The sequence below is a fragment of the Pseudopipra pipra genome, chromosome 27 (assembly GCF_036250125.1).
Source record: "Pseudopipra pipra isolate bDixPip1 chromosome 27, bDixPip1.hap1, whole genome shotgun sequence".
In the NCBI taxonomy this organism is placed as follows: domain Eukaryota; kingdom Metazoa; phylum Chordata; class Aves; order Passeriformes; family Pipridae; genus Pseudopipra; species Pseudopipra pipra.
Window position 1 is genome coordinate 3,561,206 of NC_087575.1, and position 19,647 is coordinate 3,580,852.

General features: G+C 60.6%; 3 protein-coding genes across 8 annotated transcripts; 2 read left to right on the plus strand and 1 right to left on the minus strand.

Annotated features, from left to right (window-relative positions):
• The first annotated feature begins 1,422 nt into the window (after window positions 1-1,422).
• Window positions 1,423-4,586, plus strand: LOC135403396 (procathepsin L-like). Of its 5 annotated transcripts, XM_064637410.1 has the most exons (7): window positions 1,423-2,121; window positions 2,266-2,388; window positions 2,749-2,898; window positions 3,134-3,358; window positions 3,439-3,601; window positions 3,744-3,858; window positions 4,111-4,319. In XM_064637410.1, exons 1-7 carry the CDS (start codon window positions 1,852-1,854, stop codon window positions 4,208-4,210), a joined length of 1,146 nt encoding a protein of 381 aa, XP_064493480.1. In that variant the 5' UTR covers window positions 1,423-1,851; the 3' UTR covers window positions 4,211-4,319. The 5 variants fall into 5 exon arrangements, with proteins under 5 accessions (XP_064493480.1, XP_064493478.1, XP_064493479.1 ...); XM_064637408.1 differs by having other exon boundaries at window positions 2,749-3,358; window positions 4,111-4,586; XM_064637409.1 differs by having other exon boundaries at window positions 2,266-2,898.
• Window positions 4,587-4,666: 80 nt separating this feature from the next.
• MYDGF (myeloid derived growth factor) lies at window positions 4,667-9,615 on the plus strand. The gene is made up of 6 exons (XM_064637428.1): window positions 4,667-4,855; window positions 6,347-6,397; window positions 7,271-7,332; window positions 7,647-7,728; window positions 8,321-8,393; window positions 8,756-9,615. Exons 1-6 carry the CDS (start codon window positions 4,688-4,690, stop codon window positions 8,833-8,835), a joined length of 516 nt encoding a protein of 171 aa, XP_064493498.1. The 5' UTR covers window positions 4,667-4,687; the 3' UTR covers window positions 8,836-9,615.
• Window positions 9,616-11,690: 2,075 nt separating this feature from the next.
• TNFAIP8L1 (TNF alpha induced protein 8 like 1) lies at window positions 11,691-19,390 on the minus strand. Of its 2 annotated transcripts, none has more exons than XM_064637425.1 (2): window positions 18,870-19,390; window positions 11,691-13,025 (listed from the first exon to the last, which is right to left on the minus strand). In XM_064637425.1, exon 2 carries the CDS (start codon window positions 13,021-13,023, stop codon window positions 12,463-12,465), a length of 561 nt encoding a protein of 186 aa, XP_064493495.1. In that variant the 5' UTR covers window positions 13,024-13,025; window positions 18,870-19,390; the 3' UTR covers window positions 11,691-12,462. The 2 variants fall into 2 exon arrangements, with proteins under 2 accessions (XP_064493495.1, XP_064493496.1); XM_064637426.1 differs by lacking the exon at window positions 18,870-19,390 and adding an exon at window positions 15,419-18,853.
• Between the last annotated feature and the right edge of the window lie 257 nt (window positions 19,391-19,647).

Sequence of the window (19,647 nt, forward strand, 5' to 3'; positions counted from 1 at the left end):
GCTCTCTTGAAGGGTCTTTAAGAGCAACCTGCAGCCAGCAAAGCTGCTCCCCCCCTCCCTGCCACCCTCACAGCCGGGTGGGTGCCTGAGGATGGTAAGAAGCTTTATTTTTGCAGGGGTTGTTGCTTTCCAGTCTTAATTTAAACTGCTTTTTTCCTGTCCCCGAAAAGCCAAGTGTTTCTTAAAATGTCTTTAAAACGCTCTTGTTTAGAAGAGTCTGCAGATCTGTCGGCTCCTCTGATCCCCCCCAGCTCGCTGCAGGATTGTTTGGAGCCCTAAAGAGGGGTTGCTTGTCTTCTTTTGGGGGGGGCTGAAGAATCCCGAGAGGAATTAAGTGGGAAATCTGCCTCCCCGCAATCCTGAGCTATTCCATATGGAACAGGCTCTGTCGGGGGATTGAAATACAAATTATGTGGGAGGTCCCCGCCCCGACATCCCGAGGGGAAAGGTAGTGGGAATAGGGAGCAGCTGGGTGTGCTGGGTGGAGGATTTGCAGCTGGAGGATGAAGTTGAGATAATTTCCTGAGCAGTAACGACGGGGAGGAAGCGGCGGGTGCTGGGGAAACTGGGCAAAAACGACTCTTCCTCAAGAATTTGGGACTCGAGAGCGGCTCGGGAGGCATTTCTCCCGCAAAAACCCGCCCTGAGGGGCTTTATTTTTAGGTGGAGGACGTGGAGGGAGAACAGATGTTCTCGAGGGCTTATTTTTAAAACAAAACTCGCTCCTCGAGCTACAGAATTAGCTCAGAAAAGTCACTCCTTGCCCTGAAAGATGCTCTCACGGAAAACTCCCCGGCATCTCCATTCCCAGAGCGGGCGGGATAAAGGTGCGACGGCGGCTCTCGCTCTCGGAGAGCCACGTCAGTGGAAACTCTGGGGGGCTGGGGGGGTCTCAGGCATTTGATCTCTGGCCTGGGCCGTGCAGGCAGCACCCCCAAAATACCTGGAGTGGCTCAGAAATCCCAGGGTCCCCCAGAGGAGGTGTGGGGTATCCAGGGAAGGCACGGGGGGCTGTGGTGGAAGGGGATGGGCTGGGCCGGGCCGTGTGTGTCTGTGCTGGCCGAAAGAAAGGGTGTAAATTGATCTTGGAAAATCCCCACGGAGGGATTTTGGTGGAGCACGTCCACACAGGCACCCCAGGACAGATGGGAGGCTTCAGGCCTGGGTGTGGAGCAGCAGCTTCTCAGCCTCTGGAGAGAAACCTCCTCTCTCTGGTTCCATCTCCAGCCACTCTCTTGGAGGCTGGTGTGGATTTCTGGGGCATTTCCAGTGAAAACAGCTCCATCCAGTTGGGTCATCACAGCTCCTGCTCTGCTGGGCTCTGCTTTGGGTCCCAAAGCCTCTCTGGGTTGGAGCTGGGATCGTGGAATCACAGAATGGTTGGGGTTGGAAGGGACCTTGGAGATCCTCTTGTTCCCCCTGTGAACACACAGATCCTGCTCCAGAGGGGTCCAGACATGACCCCTCGTCCTTTTGCTTGGGGCCCCATCCTGCTGGTGCTGAGTTCCTGGGGAGGGTCACTCACCCTGCTCCTTGGTGGTGCTGGGAGAGATGGTGTGGGAAGGGCAAAAAAAGAGGGACAATCCAGTGGTGGAGGAAACCAGCAGGATTTTGCACATAAGGAACGGGGAGAGGCCGTGGGGTGCTCGGGGGGACAACCAGCCCTGTCCCTGCCGCCCTCGCTGCCCTTCTGCTGGGATTTGCCTCCTCCCACCATCCAGGCTCCGCTCTCTCCCAAAGCTGCTCCTTCCTCTCCCAGAAAGGACAGTTAAATGCCACCCAAAGGGCGGCTGAGACCTCCTAAAGCTCCTGTCAAACAGCAGCGAGGCCGCTCAGGAGCTGATCCAGCTGATGGAACCAACGTGTCGCTCTTCCCTCTGGCTCGGCCGCTCTGTTTGCCTTTCCCTGCCTCCCCCCTCTCCTCTAATCCAGGCTGGAACTGCTCCCAGGGCTCAGCCTGGGGCCCTCCTGACCCCGCTCTCGCCGTCCCCCCAGCTGGGAGCCCTGGCTGTGACTCTGGGGGTGCTGCTGGCCCTGCTGGGCTGCGCCGCCGCCCCGGATCCCGCCCTGGAGGAGGCCTGGGAAGAGTGGAAGAGTCTCCATGCCAAGGAGTATCCAGGGGTAGGTCCTGCTGCCCTCAAACCTCCCAGCACGTGCTGAGGTCGGTTCTGGAGGATCTCACCCAGAGCCGCCCGTGTTCACCCACATCCCGTGTGTCCCCACGCTCCCAGGGGACATTCCCAATCCTTCTGATCCTTGTGGCAGGAGGATGAGACCTTCCGCAGGGAGATCTGGGAGAAGAACCTGCGCCACATCCAGCAGCACAACTGGGAGGAGGCGCAGGGGAAGCACAGCTACCGCCTGGCCATGAACCACTTCGGGGACCTGGTACCTGCTGACACCTTCCCTGGGGACCCCTCGGAGCACCCAGGGCTGGATCGGGGGATAAGAGACCTCTTGGGCCACCCAGGGTTGGATCCGGGGATTAGGGATCCCTCAGTGCACCCAGGGCTTGATCTGGGGATTGGGGACTCATTGGAGCACCCAGGGCTGGATGTTGGGATCAGAGACCCCCTGGTGTACCCAGGCCTTGATCCAGGGACTGGGTACCCCCACCCTGTTCCACGGGGAGCTGCAGGTGCCCCTGGGGCCAGGCTGCTTCCCGGGGGTCAGTGGCTGGTGGGGCTCTGTGGTGCTGCCAGCAGGGCACCCTTGGCATCCCACGGGTTTTCCTTTGGTGACCTGCAGACAAACGAGGAGTTTAAGCGGCTCCTGAACGGCTTCATCCCGGCGCAGCAGGAGGAGCTGGGGCGGGTCTTCCGAGCCTCAGAGACCCTGAAGACCCCAGTGAGAGTGGACTGGCGGGCCAAGGGCTACGTGACACCCGTGAAGAACCAGGTGGGCACAGGGTGGGGGGTCTGGCCAAGGCTGTGGGAGTCTGGGCAGCAGAATCGAGCAGCAGCATCCTCCCAATCCCCCCAAATCTTCTGGGCGACCCCGAGGAGCAGCTCCCGTAGTTTTGGCCATGGTGACTTTGTAGCTGAGACCAGCACTGGGGAAGCCACAGCGTCCCTGCCTGGGGGGTTTTGGGGCAGTGCCATGACTCCCCCGTTGCGGTTCCCACCTCACCCAGGGGTTCTGCGGGTCCTGCTGGGCGTTCAGTGCCACGGGGGCCTTGGAGGGGCTGATGTTCAAGCGGACGGGGAAGCTGGTGGTGCTGAGCGAGCAGAACCTCATCGACTGCACCCGAAAGCTGGGCAACCGCGGCTGCTGCGGTGGCCACATGGAATGGGCCTTCCAGTACGTGCGAGACAACGGCGGCCTCAACTCGGAGCGTGTCTACCCCTACGTGGGCACGGTGAGGGACAGCAGGGCACCCGGGGCAGGGCAGAGCAGTGCCGGCGTGTCCCGGCCGTGGTGACACCCTCCCGCTCTCAGGACAACTCCCGCTGCCGATACAACCCCCGGGACAAGGCGGCCAACTGCTCCGGCTTCGTGAGGGTGGCACAGGGCAGCGAGGAGGCCCTGGTGCAGGCGGTGGCCACCGTGGGCCCGGTGTCGGTGTCGGTGGATGCCAGCTCCTTTCGCTTCTACAAGTCGGGTACCGTGTGCTCCCTGTGGCGTGGGGGGGTGAACTGAGGCAGGGCTGGGTTGCTGAGCTGCCCCAGGGGAATGGGATCCACCACCCCGAGGAGAAGGGAGCGGGGCCAGCCCCCGGCTCAGCACAGCTCTGCTCGTCCCAGGCATCTTCGGCTGCGGCTCTGGCAGCTGGAGAACGAACCATGCCATGCTGGCCGTGGGCTACGGCACAACCCGGATGGGTGGGCACAACCTCAGCTACTGGATCCTAAAGAACAGGTGAGGGCTGAGCGTGTCCCCCCAAACCCGCTGCCCCTCCCGCCCCCACACCACAGAATCGTGGGGTTATCCAGGTCGGAAAAGCCCTCTAAGATCAACCACTAACCCTGCTCTGCCAAGGCCAGCACTAACCCGTGGCCCCGTCCCATGGGGCCTGTGGGGGCTCTGGTTCCCCTCCTTGTCTCTCCTCGAGCCAGGGCTGTTCCCTGTGCCTGGGATCAAGGAGGAGCTCACTCCCGTCTTTTCCTGCAGCTGGACAGAGAGGTGGGGAGAGCAGGGCTACATGTTCCTGCTGAAGGACGCCGGCAACCAGTGTGGGGTGGCCAACCAGGCCAGTTACCCCCTGCCCTGAGCCAGGACAGCCCCACACACACCCCAGCTGAGCTTCCATGGCTGTTTCCTTCTGGAAATGGGGCTTTTCTTCGTGTGCAGCAAGAAGCAATTAAAAGTGGCATGGTTAATTGTCCTTGTCATGGAATCCATATGGAATGGTTTGGGTTGGAAGGGACCATAACGCTCATCTTGTACCCATGGCCCCCTTGTCCCCTGTTCCCACAGCCCCCTGTCCCACTGTCCCCCTTGCCCCCTGTTCCCACAGCCCCCTGTCCCTGTGGTCCCCTGTCTCTGTAGTCCCCTGACGCCACAGCCCCTTGTCGCGGTGTTCTCCTGTCCGTCCCTACAGCCCTCTGTCCCTTTGTCCCCTGTCCCCGTGTCCCCGAAGGTTTCCCCTGCCCACACCCCTTGCCCTCACCCAACATGGCGGCCGTGGCGCCGCCGCCGCCGCGCGCTGACCCCTCCCGCCCGCCGTAGCCCGCGCTTCCTTTCCAAGATGGCGGCGCCCACAGGGAGGAGCGGCTGGCGGGCGTGGGCCGCGCTTGTCCCCGCCGCCCTGCTATGCCTGGCGGCCCGGGCGGCCGCGGAACCGGGCGCGGAACCGGGCTCGGTCGGGTTCGACGTGCGGCCCGGCGGAGAGGTTCACTCCTTCTCCCGGAGCCTGGTGAGCGGCCGGCAGGGAGGGGAGGGAGGGAGCGGGTGCGGAGAGGGGGTACGCGCCTCGCGCTGATTGGCTGTGAGCCACGTCGCTCACACCTCCCGCCGCGGGGATTGGCTCGACGCGAAGAGGGGGCGGGACCAGTGGGGGGGGTCCGGGTGGGTGTTTGAGGGAGGGGATCCCGGGGGGAGGGAGGGCAGCAAGGGGGGCTGCAATGGCCGGGGGGGCACAGGGAGAACGGGGGGGTCCCCAGGGAGAGAGGGGGCACCAAGGGGGGCTGCAATGGCCGGGGGGGCACAGGGAGAACGGGGAGGTCCCCAGGGGGAGAGGAGGCACCAAGGGGGGCTGCAATGGCCGGGGGGGCACAGGGAGAACGGGGGGGTCCCCAGGGGGAGAGAGTCCTTAAGGAGGTGCGTCAAAGGCAGGGGGATCCCCGGGAGAAAGGGGCACGAACGGGGGCTGCAATGGCCGGAGGGAGCCCAGGAGAAGGGGAGACCCCAAGATTGGGGTTCTTCAAGGAGAGAAGAGTCCCCAAGGGGGGCTCCAAAGGCAGGAGGAGCCCAGGGCAAAGGGGGGTCCCCAGTGGATAGGGAGGTTTCCAAAGAGAGAGGGTCCCCATAAAAAAGGGGGTCCCCCAGAGGTCTTCAGGGAGGGGCTCCAAGGGCAAGGGGATGCCATGGAAGAGGGGGGATCCACAGGGGAGGCTCCTGAGGCAGGGGGATCCCACAGAGAAAGAGGGTCTCCAAGGGAGGGTGTGTCTCCAGAGGGGCTGGGGAGGGGGTCCCCAGGGAGGAGAGGGGACCACAAGGAAGGGAACCTCCAAAGGCAGGAGGCTCCCAGAGAGAAGGGGGGTCCCCTATGGAGGGAGGGAGCCACCACAGAAATGGAGGTCCCCAAGGACTTGGGGTTCCCCCAAGTGGGGGTCTCCAGCAGAAGGAGGTCCCCAGGTAAAATGGGTCCCCAAGGTGGGACAGTCTCTGCAGCGAGGAGGTCCCCAGGGAAGGCAGCCTGCCATGGATAATGGTCCCCAAGGGCAGGTTTCCAAAGGGATGAAGTATCCCAAGGGCAGGGAGGGGTCGCCAGGGGAAGGGGGTCTCAAAGAAAGAAAGTCCCCATGGGGAGGAGGCTCAGCAAGGAGAAGGGGCTGCAGGTCCCTGGGCCCCCCAGGACACGAGTCCTCACCCCAAACCCCGGACGAGAGGGAGCGGCCTCAGGTTGCACCAGGGGAGGTTTAGTTGGATATTAGGGAAATTTCTCCATGGGAAGGGCTGTCCAGCCCTGGCACAGCTGCCCAGGGCAGTGGTGGAGTCCCCACTCCTGGAGGGATTTAAGAGCTGGGTGGATGTGGCACTTGGGGACGTGGGTTAGTGGTGGCCTTGGCAGTGCTGGGGGAATGGTTGGACTCGATGGTCTCAGAGGTGTTTTCCAACCTAAAGAATTCCTTGATTCTGTGGAAGAGAAGGTCCTGCTTAAGCTCACGTCCCTCTCTCCTGGCAGGGGGATTACAGCTGCACCTTCACCTACTCATCCCAGGGAGGGACCAATGAGGTGAGCTGGGCAAACCCTGCCCTTCCCCAGTCCCAGTCCCTGCACGGAGGGGGGAAACCGGTTTCCTTTGGGAAGAGCTGATTCCAGGGACAGGGAGCTGTGGGGAAGGGTGGTTGCACCTTTTCCAGCACTGTGTGGAACGTGTTGGATTTGCTCCCTGCACCAAAGTGTCCTTTGTGTGTTGTAAGGAGGCTGTGACAAGGGCCTGGAGGGACAGGACACAGGGAATGGCTTCCCACTGCCAGAGGGCAGGGATAGATGGGATACTGGGCAGGAATTCCTCCCTGGGAGGGGGGGGAGGCCCTGGCACAGGTTGCCCAGAGAAGCTGTGGCTGCCCCATCCCTGGAAGTGTCCCAAGGCCAGGTTGGAGCAACCTGGGCTAGTGGGAGGTGTCCCTGCCCATGGCAGGGGGTGGAATGGGATGAGATTTAAGATCCCTTCCAACCCAAACCAGTCTGGGATTCTGTGACTTAACAAATCTCCGTGCTGGATGTCTCTGGAGAACTGGGAGTGACGTTTTCACACCCCAGTTGGTGGGAAGGACCTCGCAGGAGTAACTCCTGCCTCCTTTGGGAGGCTGGAAGGTTTTTTGTTTGTACTTTGTTATCAGCAAACCCTGTCTCAACCAGGTCCTTATTTTTTAGCCTAAAAGGAAATAAGACTTTTAAACTCTTTTCTGTGACAGCACTGATGGGATTGTGGAGAGGACAGAGAGCCACCAGGCCCTGAGCTTGGTGCCAGAGGGACTGTTGTGTTATTTTAGGGCTGCTGGAGCTCATCCTGCAGCTGGAGGGGGGGTCAGTGGCCCCGGGGCCGTGCAGGGAGCACGAGGCTCTTCCCCCCAGTGACTGTTTGGACCTTTCCCTCTGCAGCAATGGCAGATGAACGTTGGGATCAGTGAGGACAACGGGCTCTTCTCCTGCTCCATCTGGAGGTGTGTTCTGTGTAACCTCAGCCAAAGCAGCAGCCAGGCAGGGGGGATGTGGGGCAGGGATTCTGCTTCCCAGGTGGATTTGCCTCCCAGCAGGGAGGGTTTTCCTCTCCCAAGGGGTGCTGTGGCTCTGCTGGGCTCTTCACCCAGCGTTGGTTTATAAACATTCTGTGTCCCCCTCTCCCACCCTCAGCGCTGGATGGAGCTGCAGGAGATCCAGAGGTGGCTGTGGAGGGAGGGAGGGAGCTGGGAATCCTTCACTCCTCTGCACCTCCACCCTCTCTGCCGCTGACAAAGGCTCTGCTTTCTCATTTCAGGCCCCAGGGGAAGTCTTATCTCTTCTTTACCCAGTTTAAAGCTGAAGTGAAAGGAGCCAAGATAGAGTATGCCATGGCTTATGTAAGTCCCAGCTGATCCCTGGGAAGCAGGAGTGTGGGAGGCTGCTATAAAACATGAATTAGGCACAGAAAACATTTATTAGACATCTGTGCAATGAAATGTGCTCCGGCACGTCCCGAATTAGAGACTGGTGGCAGGCAGGAGAGGGGCTGCAGGTGGGCTGCTCTGCACCACTGTGTTTCTGCCCCCTCAAATCCGTGGGTTTGCTGGGAAGGGGGGGCTCCAAAAGGCACAGCACAGCGGGAGTCTTGGATCACCTCAACAAATCACACGTGACAAAGTAAATAAAACCTCTCTGGGTGGTTTTGTCTGGCTCCTTCTTCCATTTCCCAGCCTTTAGGGGTGAGGTGTTCCATCACCCCAAGGACACCAGTCTGTGCTTTAATAGGAAATGGAAAAACAGGCAGAGATTTTCCTGCAGATTTCCTTCGTGGACGTAATTCTTTCGCTCCCCACAGCTCACAAACCCGTTCTTTTTTTTTATTTATTTTTATTTTTTTTCCCCCAAAATGCGCTGCTGTTTGTTCGGTTTGAAGGCTGTAACTCCTTGGATTGCCTCAACCCTCTCACACCTTCTTCCTTCCTGTTTCAGTCTCAGGCTGCTGTGGGTGCCCAGAACGACATCCCCTTAAAACAGGAAGAGTTTGAAGTCACCGAAACAACAGGTCTGTGACCGAGGGAACCGTGTGAGGCAGGGGGGGCTGTGGGAGGCAGTTTAAGCTTCAATCCCATACACTGACAGGTGGCAACGTGTGGGAGGACAGTGCCAGGGGTGCAGTGCTCTGGAGAACTGGCAGCAGGGGTTTGGGGCTCCCATTCCAGCTCAGGGAGGTGGAGGAAGGAGGGTTTATCCCACCAGCCTGTCACGTGCAGGAGGAGGAAGTTCAGACTCACTGCCTTCCCCACCCTGGAAGGGACCCAGCAGGGCTGTTTTGTTCGTGCCTCTGTGCTTTTTTTGGGCTGTTTTGTTCGTGCTTTCCCATCTGTTGATCCTGTGCTTGTTCTCTCTCTCTCCCTCTCTCTCCAGTGTCTCACAGGGAAGGCAAGTTCCGTTCTGAACTGTCCAAGCTCATGATTGTGGCAAAAACACCCCGTGACGAGCTGTGACCCCCGAGGCCAGCCCTGGGCAGGGTGTTTTGGCCAGAAGGACGTGGCAGGAAAAGAAGATTCCTGGTTTAAATGAGGGTGTTTTTTTTTGTTTTTCTTTTTGGGGTTGGCCAAACTTTTCTGTTTTTCAATACTGAAACGTGCTGGGGTCCGACACGAGTGGGGCTTGGAGGTGTGAGAGGGCACATTTAATTCTGTCTTGTGTCAGGGTAACAACGTGCTTTTGCAGCTGGAAACCTCCCTGGAGATTCCTGATCCACAGGCAGCCATTCTGGGCCCTCTTCCTGCTTGGCTGATCTGCTGAATGTGGCACAGGGGGCTCCTTATCTCCCTTGCTGGGAAGAGCAGTGCAGGAAGATAAGTGAGGGGCTGGATTTAAGCAGGGTTTGCTGAAGGGAAGTTGTTAACTCTGTAGCCTCTGGAGGGGAGATGGGATTTCTCCCTCCACCAGCGTGGCAGGAGGAAATAATTCATTTAGGGAGGAGGAGAGGATGGAGTTGGCCAAAGCTCTCTTGAGACTCTTTATGGAGAGATCATCCCTGGGGTGGGTGCCCTGGACCTGCCAGAGCTGGGTTTGGATGGGGGGGAAGGCAGAGCAGCTTATTCTGACACAACCAGGAATCAATCCAAGCAGCACTTCCACGTCTCAGCACAACCACAGGACTGTTTTATACCTACAGGAAAAGTGATTTTTTTTTTTTCTTATCTAGAGTAATAACAGGGAATGTGCAATTCCTTTCCTGTGTAAATCCAGCACAAATAAAGCAATGAAGCAGCGTGCTCTGGCCTGAGGTTGCTCTGCTCTCTCACTCCTGCCCTTCCCAGCTGGATGGACCTTCAGGGTTTGCTCGGCCAGGAGGAGCCCACGGGAATTTTGGGGGGCTGCAGAGGGTTTGTGGGGGTTCTGCCCAGCCAAAGGGAGCCCCAGCATGTGACAACAAGGCTGCAGTTGTCAGTTTGCACTGTCACCTTTGATCCCTTTTGATGGTTGTGATCACTGGTAGGTGCTTTGCCCGTTTTTGGGGCAGTTCCCTGTTTTTTTGTCAGTCTGGGTGTGCTTTGCACTGGGAGTTTTACAAGCTCTGCTCTCCAGGCTGTTCTGAAATGCATTTTTCTCCTCTGTGTGTCACTTTATGGACCTGTGGGTGACCTGCAGGGCCCAGGAGTGTCCCCAGTGTGCTCCCACCTGTGCTCTGAGCTGCATTTTGCAGGTCTCTGATCCTTCTGCTGTTTAAACCAGTCACTTGGAGGGAACCAGAGCGAAGGGACTCATTTCCCAGGGTTGGGATGGGAAACCCAGGCTGTGAGATGGCTCTTCTGGTAGAGAATCTGCTCTCCAGGGCTTCCCTGGGACAAAAAGGGAAGGATTTGGGGGTGAGGTGGGTGTTTGCTGTGGGGGAGAAGGCTCAGCTTAGACAGCTGGATGTGAAGAGAAGCTGGTGCCAGGAGTTTGGGGGGGTTAAGTGTGGGCCTGGGGTGTAGGAAATCATGGGGACAAAGGGAACAGCCATGAGTGGGGCTCATGTGACCAAGGAGCTGGCACCAAAATGCACCTCGAGAAGAGACCAGCAAAGCATTTCTGGCTGCCAGTGTGTCCCTCAGCCCCATCTCACCACGTCTGCCCGTGGTTTCCAGCTCTGGCTCCTCTCCAGCACACACCTGACAGCTGCCACCAGCCCAGGGAGCACAGGAATTGTTCTCAGAGGCCACTTCCCCCTGGTACCAACACCCGGGTGGGTCCTGTGAATGTGCTTTACCCCCACCCCGAGCTGTGCCACGCAATTATCTGTGACTGCTGGAGCCAGGGCTGTGAAATGACAGACATGAGGGCTTGATTTCTCTTTATTTATAATCTCTTAAGGCTGAAAGTTCTCAGTGCCTGGAGCCGGGGGTGGGGAGGGAGCGGCGAGCGGGAGCCCCGGAGCCGCTCCGAGCTCCGGCAGCCGCCCGTGCCCAGACACATCCCATGGAACAGGAGGCACAAGAAGGTCGTGGAGATAAGGCCAGCTGGGACTGTGTGGTGCCTTGTGTGCTAAAAGGGCAGTTTTCAGTGTTCAGAGCAGAGATTGTCGTGCTGGGAGCGGCGGCAGCCGGCGCGTCCCCGCTCCGAGAGTTCCGACTCTGCGGAGTCACCCACGGCCTCCTGCTGCCAGGGTTGTGCTTTTCGGCTCCTGCTGAGCAGCCAGGGGATGTGGGGATGCAGAGGAGCACGTGTGGGTGTCTGCTGGGTGCAGGATTGCACAGAATCTCAGAATGGTTTGGGTTGGAGGGGCCTTAAAACTCACCCAGTGCCACCCCCTGCCTTGGGCAGGGACACCTTCCACTGGTTGCTCCAACCTGGCCTTGGACACTTCCAGGGATCCAGGGGCAGTCACAGCTTCTCTGCCCAACCTGTGCCAGGGCCTCCCCACCCTCACAGCCAGGAATTCCTTCCCAATATCCCATCTAAATTTCCCCTCTTTCACTTTGAAGCCATTCCCTGTGTCCTGTCCCTCCATCTCTTGTCCAAAGTCCCTCTCCAGCTCTCTTGCAGCCCCTTTAAGCCCTGGAAGGGGCTCTAAGGTCTCCCTGGATCCTTCTCCAGGCTGAACACCCCCAGTTCTCTGCTCCCCCCAGGATCCCAGACCTTTGCTGCTGTTTTATGCTGGGTTTAACACCCTGTTTGTTCCACTGGTTCAGCTCTGGCCATGAAAATCCAGGAGCTGCTGTGCCACGGAGCAGGGACAGCCCAGCCAGGGAGCCAGGGAGTACAAACCCCAGGTCACAGAGAGCCACCACCATCCAAAGGACAAACCCAGCTGTCCCCAGGGCTCATTTCATCGCTGTCACCCACCGCTGGAACAACCCCACGGAGCTCCCAGGCCAAACAGGTGAGTTTATTTAAATAACTCATCAGGGCTACAGAGTTTGCTAAAAAAAGAACAACCATCACTCAGACAACGTGGAAAATGGATGAAATCCCACGGAGAACTTCGGAGAACCCCCGAGGGCGGCGTCGGAGCCGTGACAGTCATGGGGAGCTGGGGCTTGGATGGTACCTGGGATGCAGGGAAGGAGCAGCTCCCTTGTCCAGGTGAGGTGGGATCCTCCTCCTCTCAGGGACTTGTCTTTGAGGAGAGCAAAGCCCACACCTTCCCATCCTGGGCAGCAACACTCTGCACCATGATTTGCTCCCACGGTGTTATGGAGCTGCTGAAGGAAAACCAGGGAGCCCCACAACCCTCCAGGAAGGGGGTCTCACAACCAGCAACATCCCACCTGCTCAGACACCCCTTTCAGAGGTGTTACACACCACCAGGCTTTGCTTTGGTTTTCCCCCCAGAGGGTTACGACAGAGTTCAAGGCTCAGAGTCCTCGGACTCCGAGCTAAGGACACTTGGTGGGCAAAGGAAATCAAACTGTACAGCAGGAGCCCAAAATCCCAGGATCCCCCAGAGAGGACTCGGCCCAGCGCAGGGAGGGCTTTGAAGCCCCCTGGGCAAGGGGTGGGCAAAAGTCAAGATGTTCAGTCTCCTGTAGAAACGAGGGGAAAACGAGCGAGCACTGCAGAGGAGGAGGAGGGTGCTCAGAGCAGGCAAACAGCCCCATCCACCCTCCCAGGAGGCAGAGCCCGGCTGCCAAGAGCCTTCAGATGTTGTCCTCCTCCAGCATCTTGTTGACCCCCTCGCAGATCCTCTGCAGGTGGGTGCGGTAGGGCTCGGAGGGCCCGTAGAGCGCCGACAGGAACTCGTAGTCCGCAAAGTGGTTGAAGACGTGGTTGATGCGGGAGTGGGACTTGGCCGTCAGGTGCCCGTTCACGGCCTGGTGCAGCAGGTCCCGGCACTCCAGGAGCACCCCCGACATGACCCTGCGGTCGAAGGTGAAGTCTATCTGGTGGAAGCTGACGGCCGTCATGGCCAAGGTGTGGACCTTCTTGCGGAACCGCTCCATCACCAGCAGCTCCTCGGGGCTGAACTGCCCGTTGCGGTACAGCACGCCCAGCTTCATCACGATCTTGATGAGGTTCTTGATGATCTTCTGGGCCTCCTTGCGGTTGTGGGTGTACTCCTTGGTGGCCCGGTACAGCTCGTCCAGGATCTCGCTGCTGGTGTCGTCGATGAAGACGTTGGCGATGGTTTTGGTGGCCATCTTGCTCAGGAGCTTCTTCTGGGCCTGCAGGGCCAGGTTCTTGGTGCTGAAGGTGTCCATCTCTGTGAGGGCAAGAGGCACACGGGGGTCAGACCACACCCTGCGTCCATCCCCACATCACCTGCAAGCTGGGCTAGTGGGAGGTGTCCCTGCTTATGGCAGGGGGTGGAACAGGCCTGGGCTTTGAGGTCCCTTCCAACCCAAACCACTCCGTGGCTCTATCATTCCTCACCTTCCCACGCAGCCTTTTGGCAGGAGAAAAAGCACCTCCAGCCAACAGCCAGACCGAGGCAGCTGCTGGGTGCCAGGGCAGGCGAGAGCTGAGCTCACACCCCGGCTCTGGATGGTGGGATGAGCTGAGGGGCGTTCCCACCTTCCCTCTCCCAAACCCCTGTGGAGAACCAACAGCGAGCGAGGCGTCCCTACCTGAGCACCGCCCGTGACCCTCCATCCCCGGCTCCCTCCTGCTCCCGGGGCAGGAAGGGCTCTTGCCCCATCCCTTCAACATTTTTCCTTCCTTAAGCCCTGACTCACTTCCTGCGGGGTGAGCCGGGGACAGCCCAGGTGACAGCTGAGTCACCCCCGCGGCCTCGTGCCACATCCACCCCGGCGCTCGGCGGGGCCGGAGCGGTGCGGCCGGTTTGCGGCACCCGCTGATTCGTGTGGGAGCCCTTCTCCCTGGCACTGCCCTGATCCACCCACACGAGCTCGGACTTGTTCTGCCGCTGTCTCGGCTCCCTCCGGCGTCACACGGAGGTGAATAATTCAGCGAGACACGGCCCTCACCTACAGCCCTCACCTACAGCCCTCACCTACAGCCCTCACCTACAGCCCGGCTCCCGCATCCCGGCGGGACCAAATCCATCACCTCGGGCAGGTCGCGGCTCTCGAAGCCGCCGTGACGGAATAAAACTGGAGCTGCCGACCCTGGAGAGGCGCCTTGGCCCCGGGAAACCGCAGAGCTACAAATCACCGGGAGGCGAGAACAGCGGGAAAACAACCGGCTCCGGAGCCAGGATGGATGGGCAGAGCTGGGGCTGCTTATGCAAGAGGCTGCACATGGCATGGACAGCCTGGCAGAGAGGGAAGGGATGGGCTCAGGCTATAAATACATCCCCTGGGAGGGGAGAGGAGATATTTCAGCTAAAGGAGGCTGCCGGTGTGAGGATGGATGGGGATAAATTGGCCACGGATAGAGAGCAGGTTTAGATTGGATATTAGGAAGAAATCCTTCCCTGGGAGGGTGGGAGGACCTGGCACAGGTTGCCCAGAGAAACTGTGGCTGCCCCATCCCTGGAATTGTCCAAGGTCAGGTTGGAGCAACCTGGGCTAGTGGAAGGTGTCCCTGTCCATGGCAGGGGTGGAACTGGATGGGCTTTAAGGTCCCTCCAACCCAAACCATTCTGGGATTCTGGTGCAGAACTGGGTCTGTCCCCATCACAGGAAGCTCTGTGTCTCCCCTAGGCCAAGCTGCCACCCAGTCCCAGACCCCTTTGGAGATCCCCAATCCTGCTCCTACCACTCTGGAGCACACACCAGGCTCTCAGGAGCAAATCCCAGCTCCCTGTGGAGCCAAGGCTCACCCAGCAGTTGTGCAAGGACAACTGTGACGGGCCCTGACTCCCTGAGCATCTTCCAGCCTCCAGCTCCCTGAACCCAAGGGCAGCCAAGGCTCTGTGGGGACGTGAATTACGGGAGCAGTGACGGAGCCGCCGCGTGAGCCGCCACCCGCAGCGTTATTTACGGCCCTCGGGAAAAACACGGAGCTTCGGAAGCGCTTCCTTCAAGGGGAAAGCGTCGACTTGTGCCAGCGGGAGCCTCGAGCTGAGGCTCCTGCACTGGACAAGACAAAAATGACGGCACAGATGTTGTGTGACAGCAGCTTCCAGGCAGGTCGGGCCCATTTAATGCCAAGGTGGAGTCCAGGAGGTGCCGCCGGAGCCGAGCCCGGAGGGACGGGCAGGGTGGGAAGAGGCAGCGTGGCTCCATCTTCTCTCCCTTGGCTCTAAGGGGACTTCCTTTGGCATCCTCTCTAGAAGGAGCAGGGTTTTGTCACCCCAAAGTCCCCTCCCTTGTTGCTGTGGGGTGCCCCGGGCTCCCTGCTGGGAGCTGTGCCTGGATAAATAGGAATTCCCACACTGGGCTACCACAGCCATAAAGCAAGAGCAAACTCCACCTACAGAAAATAGGAAGTGCCATCTCCTGAGAGCTGCCCACAGCTCCCAGATGCCAAGTGGAATAACGGATCAACCTTCTGCTCCCTGCAGCAAACAACACCCGGCCACCCACAGCCCTCTCCTGCTGGGAACTGGGGCGAGGAGCATCCCGGGGGAAACTGAGGCACAGAGGGGTCTAAGGACCCCAAAAGTGGTACAGAGACCCCAAAAATGCAACCAGCTCCCGTGAGCTGTTCCACAGGTCGCTCCCTGCTAACCCCAAGCAGACCCAAGCTCACCTCCCGTTGGCTCCCGCTCAGCACCGGGACGGTTCGCGGGGCACCCTCTGCACCGCACTGGGACCTGCTGACTCAGCACCAACAGGGAGATTTTCACCGGAACGAGCCCTTTTCCTGCCGGGAAGGGCCCCGCGACCCCATTGTTCACGGAGGGGCTGCTCTCGGCGCGCGGAAGAGGCAAGTCTTGCCCCGAGGAGCAAACACGAGCCTGAAATAACCCACTTCGCTTCCTTCCTGTCGCTGAAGTTTCCAGCCCGGCTCAGGGCTTGGGTTGCCCCCCCCCTCCACCCCCTTCTTCTTTTTTAATGAAAACGCCCTCAAAAAAACAGCTTCTTCTTCCGAAAAGGAGCAGCCGGGTGTTGCTGTCACCGAGTCCCCTCCCAGCTCCGGAAGAGCGCGGCGGGGCCGCGGTGCCCACGGCGGCTTCGGGGACAGTCACAGCCCTTTTTGGGGGGGTTTCCACCCATTTCGGAGGTTTGGGGGGGGCAGTTCTGCAGCCCTCGGCGGTGGTGTGGAGGTTGGGGTGTCCCGTGAGAGGACACAGAGGGTGTCCCCGCCGTGGGACGGGTGTGCTCCCCTGGGGATGGGCTCGTGCCGTGGCCACCTCCGCCGGCGGTTTGGTGTTCACCGCAGCGGGACGGCACCCGCAGCACCTCACCCAACACCTGGCTGCGGCCTCGCCCCCCAGGGACCCCCAAAAAAACATCTCCCACACCATTTTGGGCACAAGCATCAATTAAAGCTCGAGGGGAACACGAGACCCCGTCATCCTGCTGGCACCTGGCACCGGTGGCACCAGCACTCGCCACGGCAGAGCTGCCAAGTGAGCACCAGCTGGAGGTCCTTTATGGAAAGGGGCCAAATCCAGCAGTGACACCATCCCAATTATCATTTCTACCAGTCCCAAAAGTCCTTCACCTCGACTGTCCCCATCACCTGGTTCCCACCAGCGGGCTCCCCCCCGCAAATTCCCCCAGTTCCCTTGGCAGCAGGTGAATATTTCATGCAGGAAAGGGAAAGCACTTAAATAATTTATGGAGCAGCGCAGAGGGGGAGGCTCTGCAAAGCTCCAGCTCAGAGCAGAGGCACCTCTGCCTTCTCCTCCTCCTCCTTTTCCTCTTCCCCTCCTCCTCACCAGGGCCATAGGAACTCGTTCCCTCCAACACGGAAACATCAGTTCCCAACCAGGATAAACATTTAATAGAGGAGATCTCCCTGGTTTTCCCTCCATCCCACAGGCTATTTCCTCCCACCGATTCGGAAAACACCTCTGGCTCTGCAAACCCAGCATTCCCATTCCTCCTGAATCCTTGGCTAAACGCCAAGGGGGTGGATAGGATCGTGCTCCGTCCCCCGGCATCGCTTTCCACCCACTCCAACCCCTATTAATTAATTAAACGCCGCCGCGCTGGATTACAGGGTGGGAGCGCCGGGAAGTAACCGGAGAGCCCCAGCAGCCTGTCCCCACCATCCGTGACCCCTCCAGCTCCTGGGAGAGCAGTGAGAGAGTGGAGGGAGAGTGGAGGAGGGAGAGAGGAGGAGGGAGGGCTCAGGCCGCTCCTCACGTTGCCATGGGCGCAAAGAGCAGCCGGAGCCGCCGGGCTGGCACACGGATCCCACGGATCCGGCGCGTGTGTGCCCAGCGGGGTGAGGCCGGGGAGGAAGCCGCTGAGTAAACACCTCTCCCGAGGCAAAACTCAGCTCTTGGCAAGGCCGGGATGAACCCTCGGCCGGAGCGAGGACCGGGAATGCCGCGGGGCATCGCCACAGCCCGGCACCGCACTGGCACCGAGCGCTTGGCACGACCCCATCACTGATCACTGCCCCTCACACCTCTGGCACCGGGAGCTGAGCTCCTCCATCCCCAAATCTCCTTCCCGCAAAGATGCAGCTACGGGAAGGAGGAGAAGCTTTTTTGGTTTTGCCTGGGAATGCTGATCCGCCCCGGCGGCTCCGACGTGTCTGAGCAAGGAGCCGATCCGAGGGGGCTCCGGCGATGCCAACCCCGGGCGTGGGTGGTGGTGAATCCAGGCGGCGCTTCCCGTGGGAATGGGATCCTGGCACACGGGGGGGGGGGGGGGGGGGGGGGTTGATCCTGGGGGGCTGATCTGAGGATCTGGTGGCGTATCAAGGAATTTCCCCTGGGATTGCTGTGCCCCAGGGGGAGGCAGCTGCGGTATGGAGAGGAGGAAGAGGAGGAAGAGGAGGAAGAGGAGGAGGAGGTGGAGGAGGAGGAGGAATGGGGGTTATTTTATGGAGAGAAGAAGGAGGAGGAAAAGGAGGAGGAATGGGGGTTATTTTATGGAGAGAATGGGGAGGAAGAAGAGGAGGAGGAATGGAGGTTATTTTATGGAGAGAAGAAGGAGGAATGGGGGTTATTTTATGGAAAGAATGGGAAGGAAGGGGGTTTATTTCATGGAGAGGAGGAAGAGGAGGAGGAGGAAGGGGGGGTTATTTTGAAGCATCTGTCTCGCCTTCCATTTCCTCCTTTTCTTTCTCCAGCTGCCATCAAGCTGCTCTCTGGCAGCAACTTCCTTTCCCCTTTGCTCGGAGCAGACGGAGACTTATGGGGAAGTAGAAAACAGAGGGTGGGAGAGGGGAAACTGAGGCCAAACCACCATCCTTCCGCCTGTCCGGCCCACGGTGGGGGCCGGGGGGGCATCACATGCTTCCTACCCCGGGACCAGGAGGACAAAGTCGCTCCAGAAGGGAAGAAAACTCCACGGGACAATCAGGATCCGGTGCTGGGCTTGGGGTCAGCAAAGAATGTTTATGGCCCAGATCCTTCCATCCTCCAGAGGGAGGTGGGTCAGAGTTGGGAAGTTTTTCACCCAACTCGTGCTCTTGGGTGGGATCCGACCTCTCCAAAGGGATTAGTCTCTCCGGGAATGGAGGAATTTCATCCTCTGGAGCGCAGGGAGGGGAGGAGGGACTGGCAGTGCCCGAAGCCAAGTGCTGCCATGGGGCACCCGGCCCTGCCCTCGCACGTGGGTCTGTGATGGCCCCGTGACAGGGGCTCCGGTGCCTTCTCCCGTTAACCAGCACCCACCGGACCCCGTGGTGTTTCCAACCCCCTCGGATTTCCGGGGGATTTGGGGGGAAATCGCCCTTTTCCCGTGTTTTATCCACCTGGGGAAACCGAGGCACGGCCCGGGGCTGCCGGGAACGGCCCCGGGCTCTGCCCACCCGGCAGCTCCCGCCCCTCGGGGCTTCCCAAACCCTCCTCTACCCCCGGGGCTCCCAGGGGACTGGGTGGGGACGTCGGTGCCCGGTGACACCGGGGAGGGGGGGACACAGCACGAAACGGGCACCAGGCGCTCCCGCCCCCACGGACCGGGGGAAACAGGGATACCGGGGGGGCTGGAGGGAACCGGGAGTATCGGGAGGTGCCGGGAGGTGCCGAGGGAGGGGGTCTGATCTCGGTGGGCGGCAGAGCCCGGCCGGCCCTTACCTGCCTGCTCGGGGAGCGCGGCGCCGGGACCGGGGCAGCTCCGGTGCCCCCGGCGGGCCGGGCCGGGGCGGGGCCGGGGCGGGGCCGGGCGGGGGGTCCCGCTTCCCCCGGCGCCTCTCCCTGCCCGGCGGGGCCCCGGAGCCAGTACCGGTGACCTCTCCCCGATCCGATCCCAGTGCCCGGTGCCCGGAGCCGGTGCCCGGTCCTCGGTGGAGGTGCCGGTGCCCTGTGTCGATGGCCGGTGCCCGGTCTTCGATGCCCGATGCCGGTTCCCGCTGCCAGTTCCCGGTGCCGATTCCCGGTGCCTGGCCCCGGTTCTCGGATCCCGGTGCCCGATGCCAGTTCCCGGTGCCCTGTTCCCGGTGCCGGTTCCCAGTTCCCGGTTCCCGGTCCCTATTCCCGGTTCCTGGTCCCTGTTCCCGGTCCCTGTTCCCGGTCCCTATTCCCTGTTCCCGGTCCCTATTCCCGGTTCCCGGGCCCTCCCGCCCGCGGTCGCTCCAAGTCCCGCGCGGTCCCGGTAGCGGCGGGGGCGGGAGGGGGGCGGGGGGCGTGTCCCGCGGGCGGCGCCAGCCAATGGCGACGCGGGGCTTGCTACGAAGCAGCCAATGGGCGTGCGCAGACGGGGGTGTGGGCGGGGCCGGGGCGGGCGCGCCCCCGCGGGTCCCGCGCGTGGGACGTCCCGTTAGAACGGGGGGGGGGACGGGACCCCCGGGGACACGGGTGATGGGGACACGGGGGGTGTGGGCACGGGTGGGTGATGGGCGTGCGGGGGGATGAG

What these genes read in the sequence shown, in the direction of transcription:
- LOC135403396 (XM_064637406.1), top strand. Translation starts at nt 1,852, where the DNA reads ATGGAACCAACGTGTCGCTCTTCCCTCTGGCTCGGCCGCTCTGTTTGC. An exon ending in ATGCCAAGGAGTATCCAGGG is followed by an intron (nt 2,122 to 2,265) that starts GTAGGTCCTGCT and finishes TCCTTGTGGCAG; the next exon opens with GAGGATGAGACCTTCCGCAG. An exon ending in TCTACCCCTACGTGGGCACG is followed by an intron (nt 3,359 to 3,438) that starts GTGAGGGACAGC and finishes TCCCGCTCTCAG; the next exon opens with GACAACTCCCGCTGCCGATA.
- MYDGF (XM_064637428.1), top strand. Translation starts at nt 4,688, where the DNA reads ATGGCGGCGCCCACAGGGAGGAGCGGCTGGCGGGCGTGGGCCGCGCTT. An exon ending in TTCTCCTGCTCCATCTGGAG is followed by an intron (nt 7,333 to 7,646) that starts GTGTGTTCTGTG and finishes TTCTCATTTCAG; the next exon opens with GCCCCAGGGGAAGTCTTATC. An exon ending in TGAAGTCACCGAAACAACAG is followed by an intron (nt 8,394 to 8,755) that starts GTCTGTGACCGA and finishes CTCTCTCTCCAG; the next exon opens with TGTCTCACAGGGAAGGCAAG.
- TNFAIP8L1 (XM_064637425.1), bottom strand. Translation starts at nt 13,023, where the DNA reads ATGGACACCTTCAGCACCAAGAACCTGGCCCTGCAGGCCCAGAAGAAG.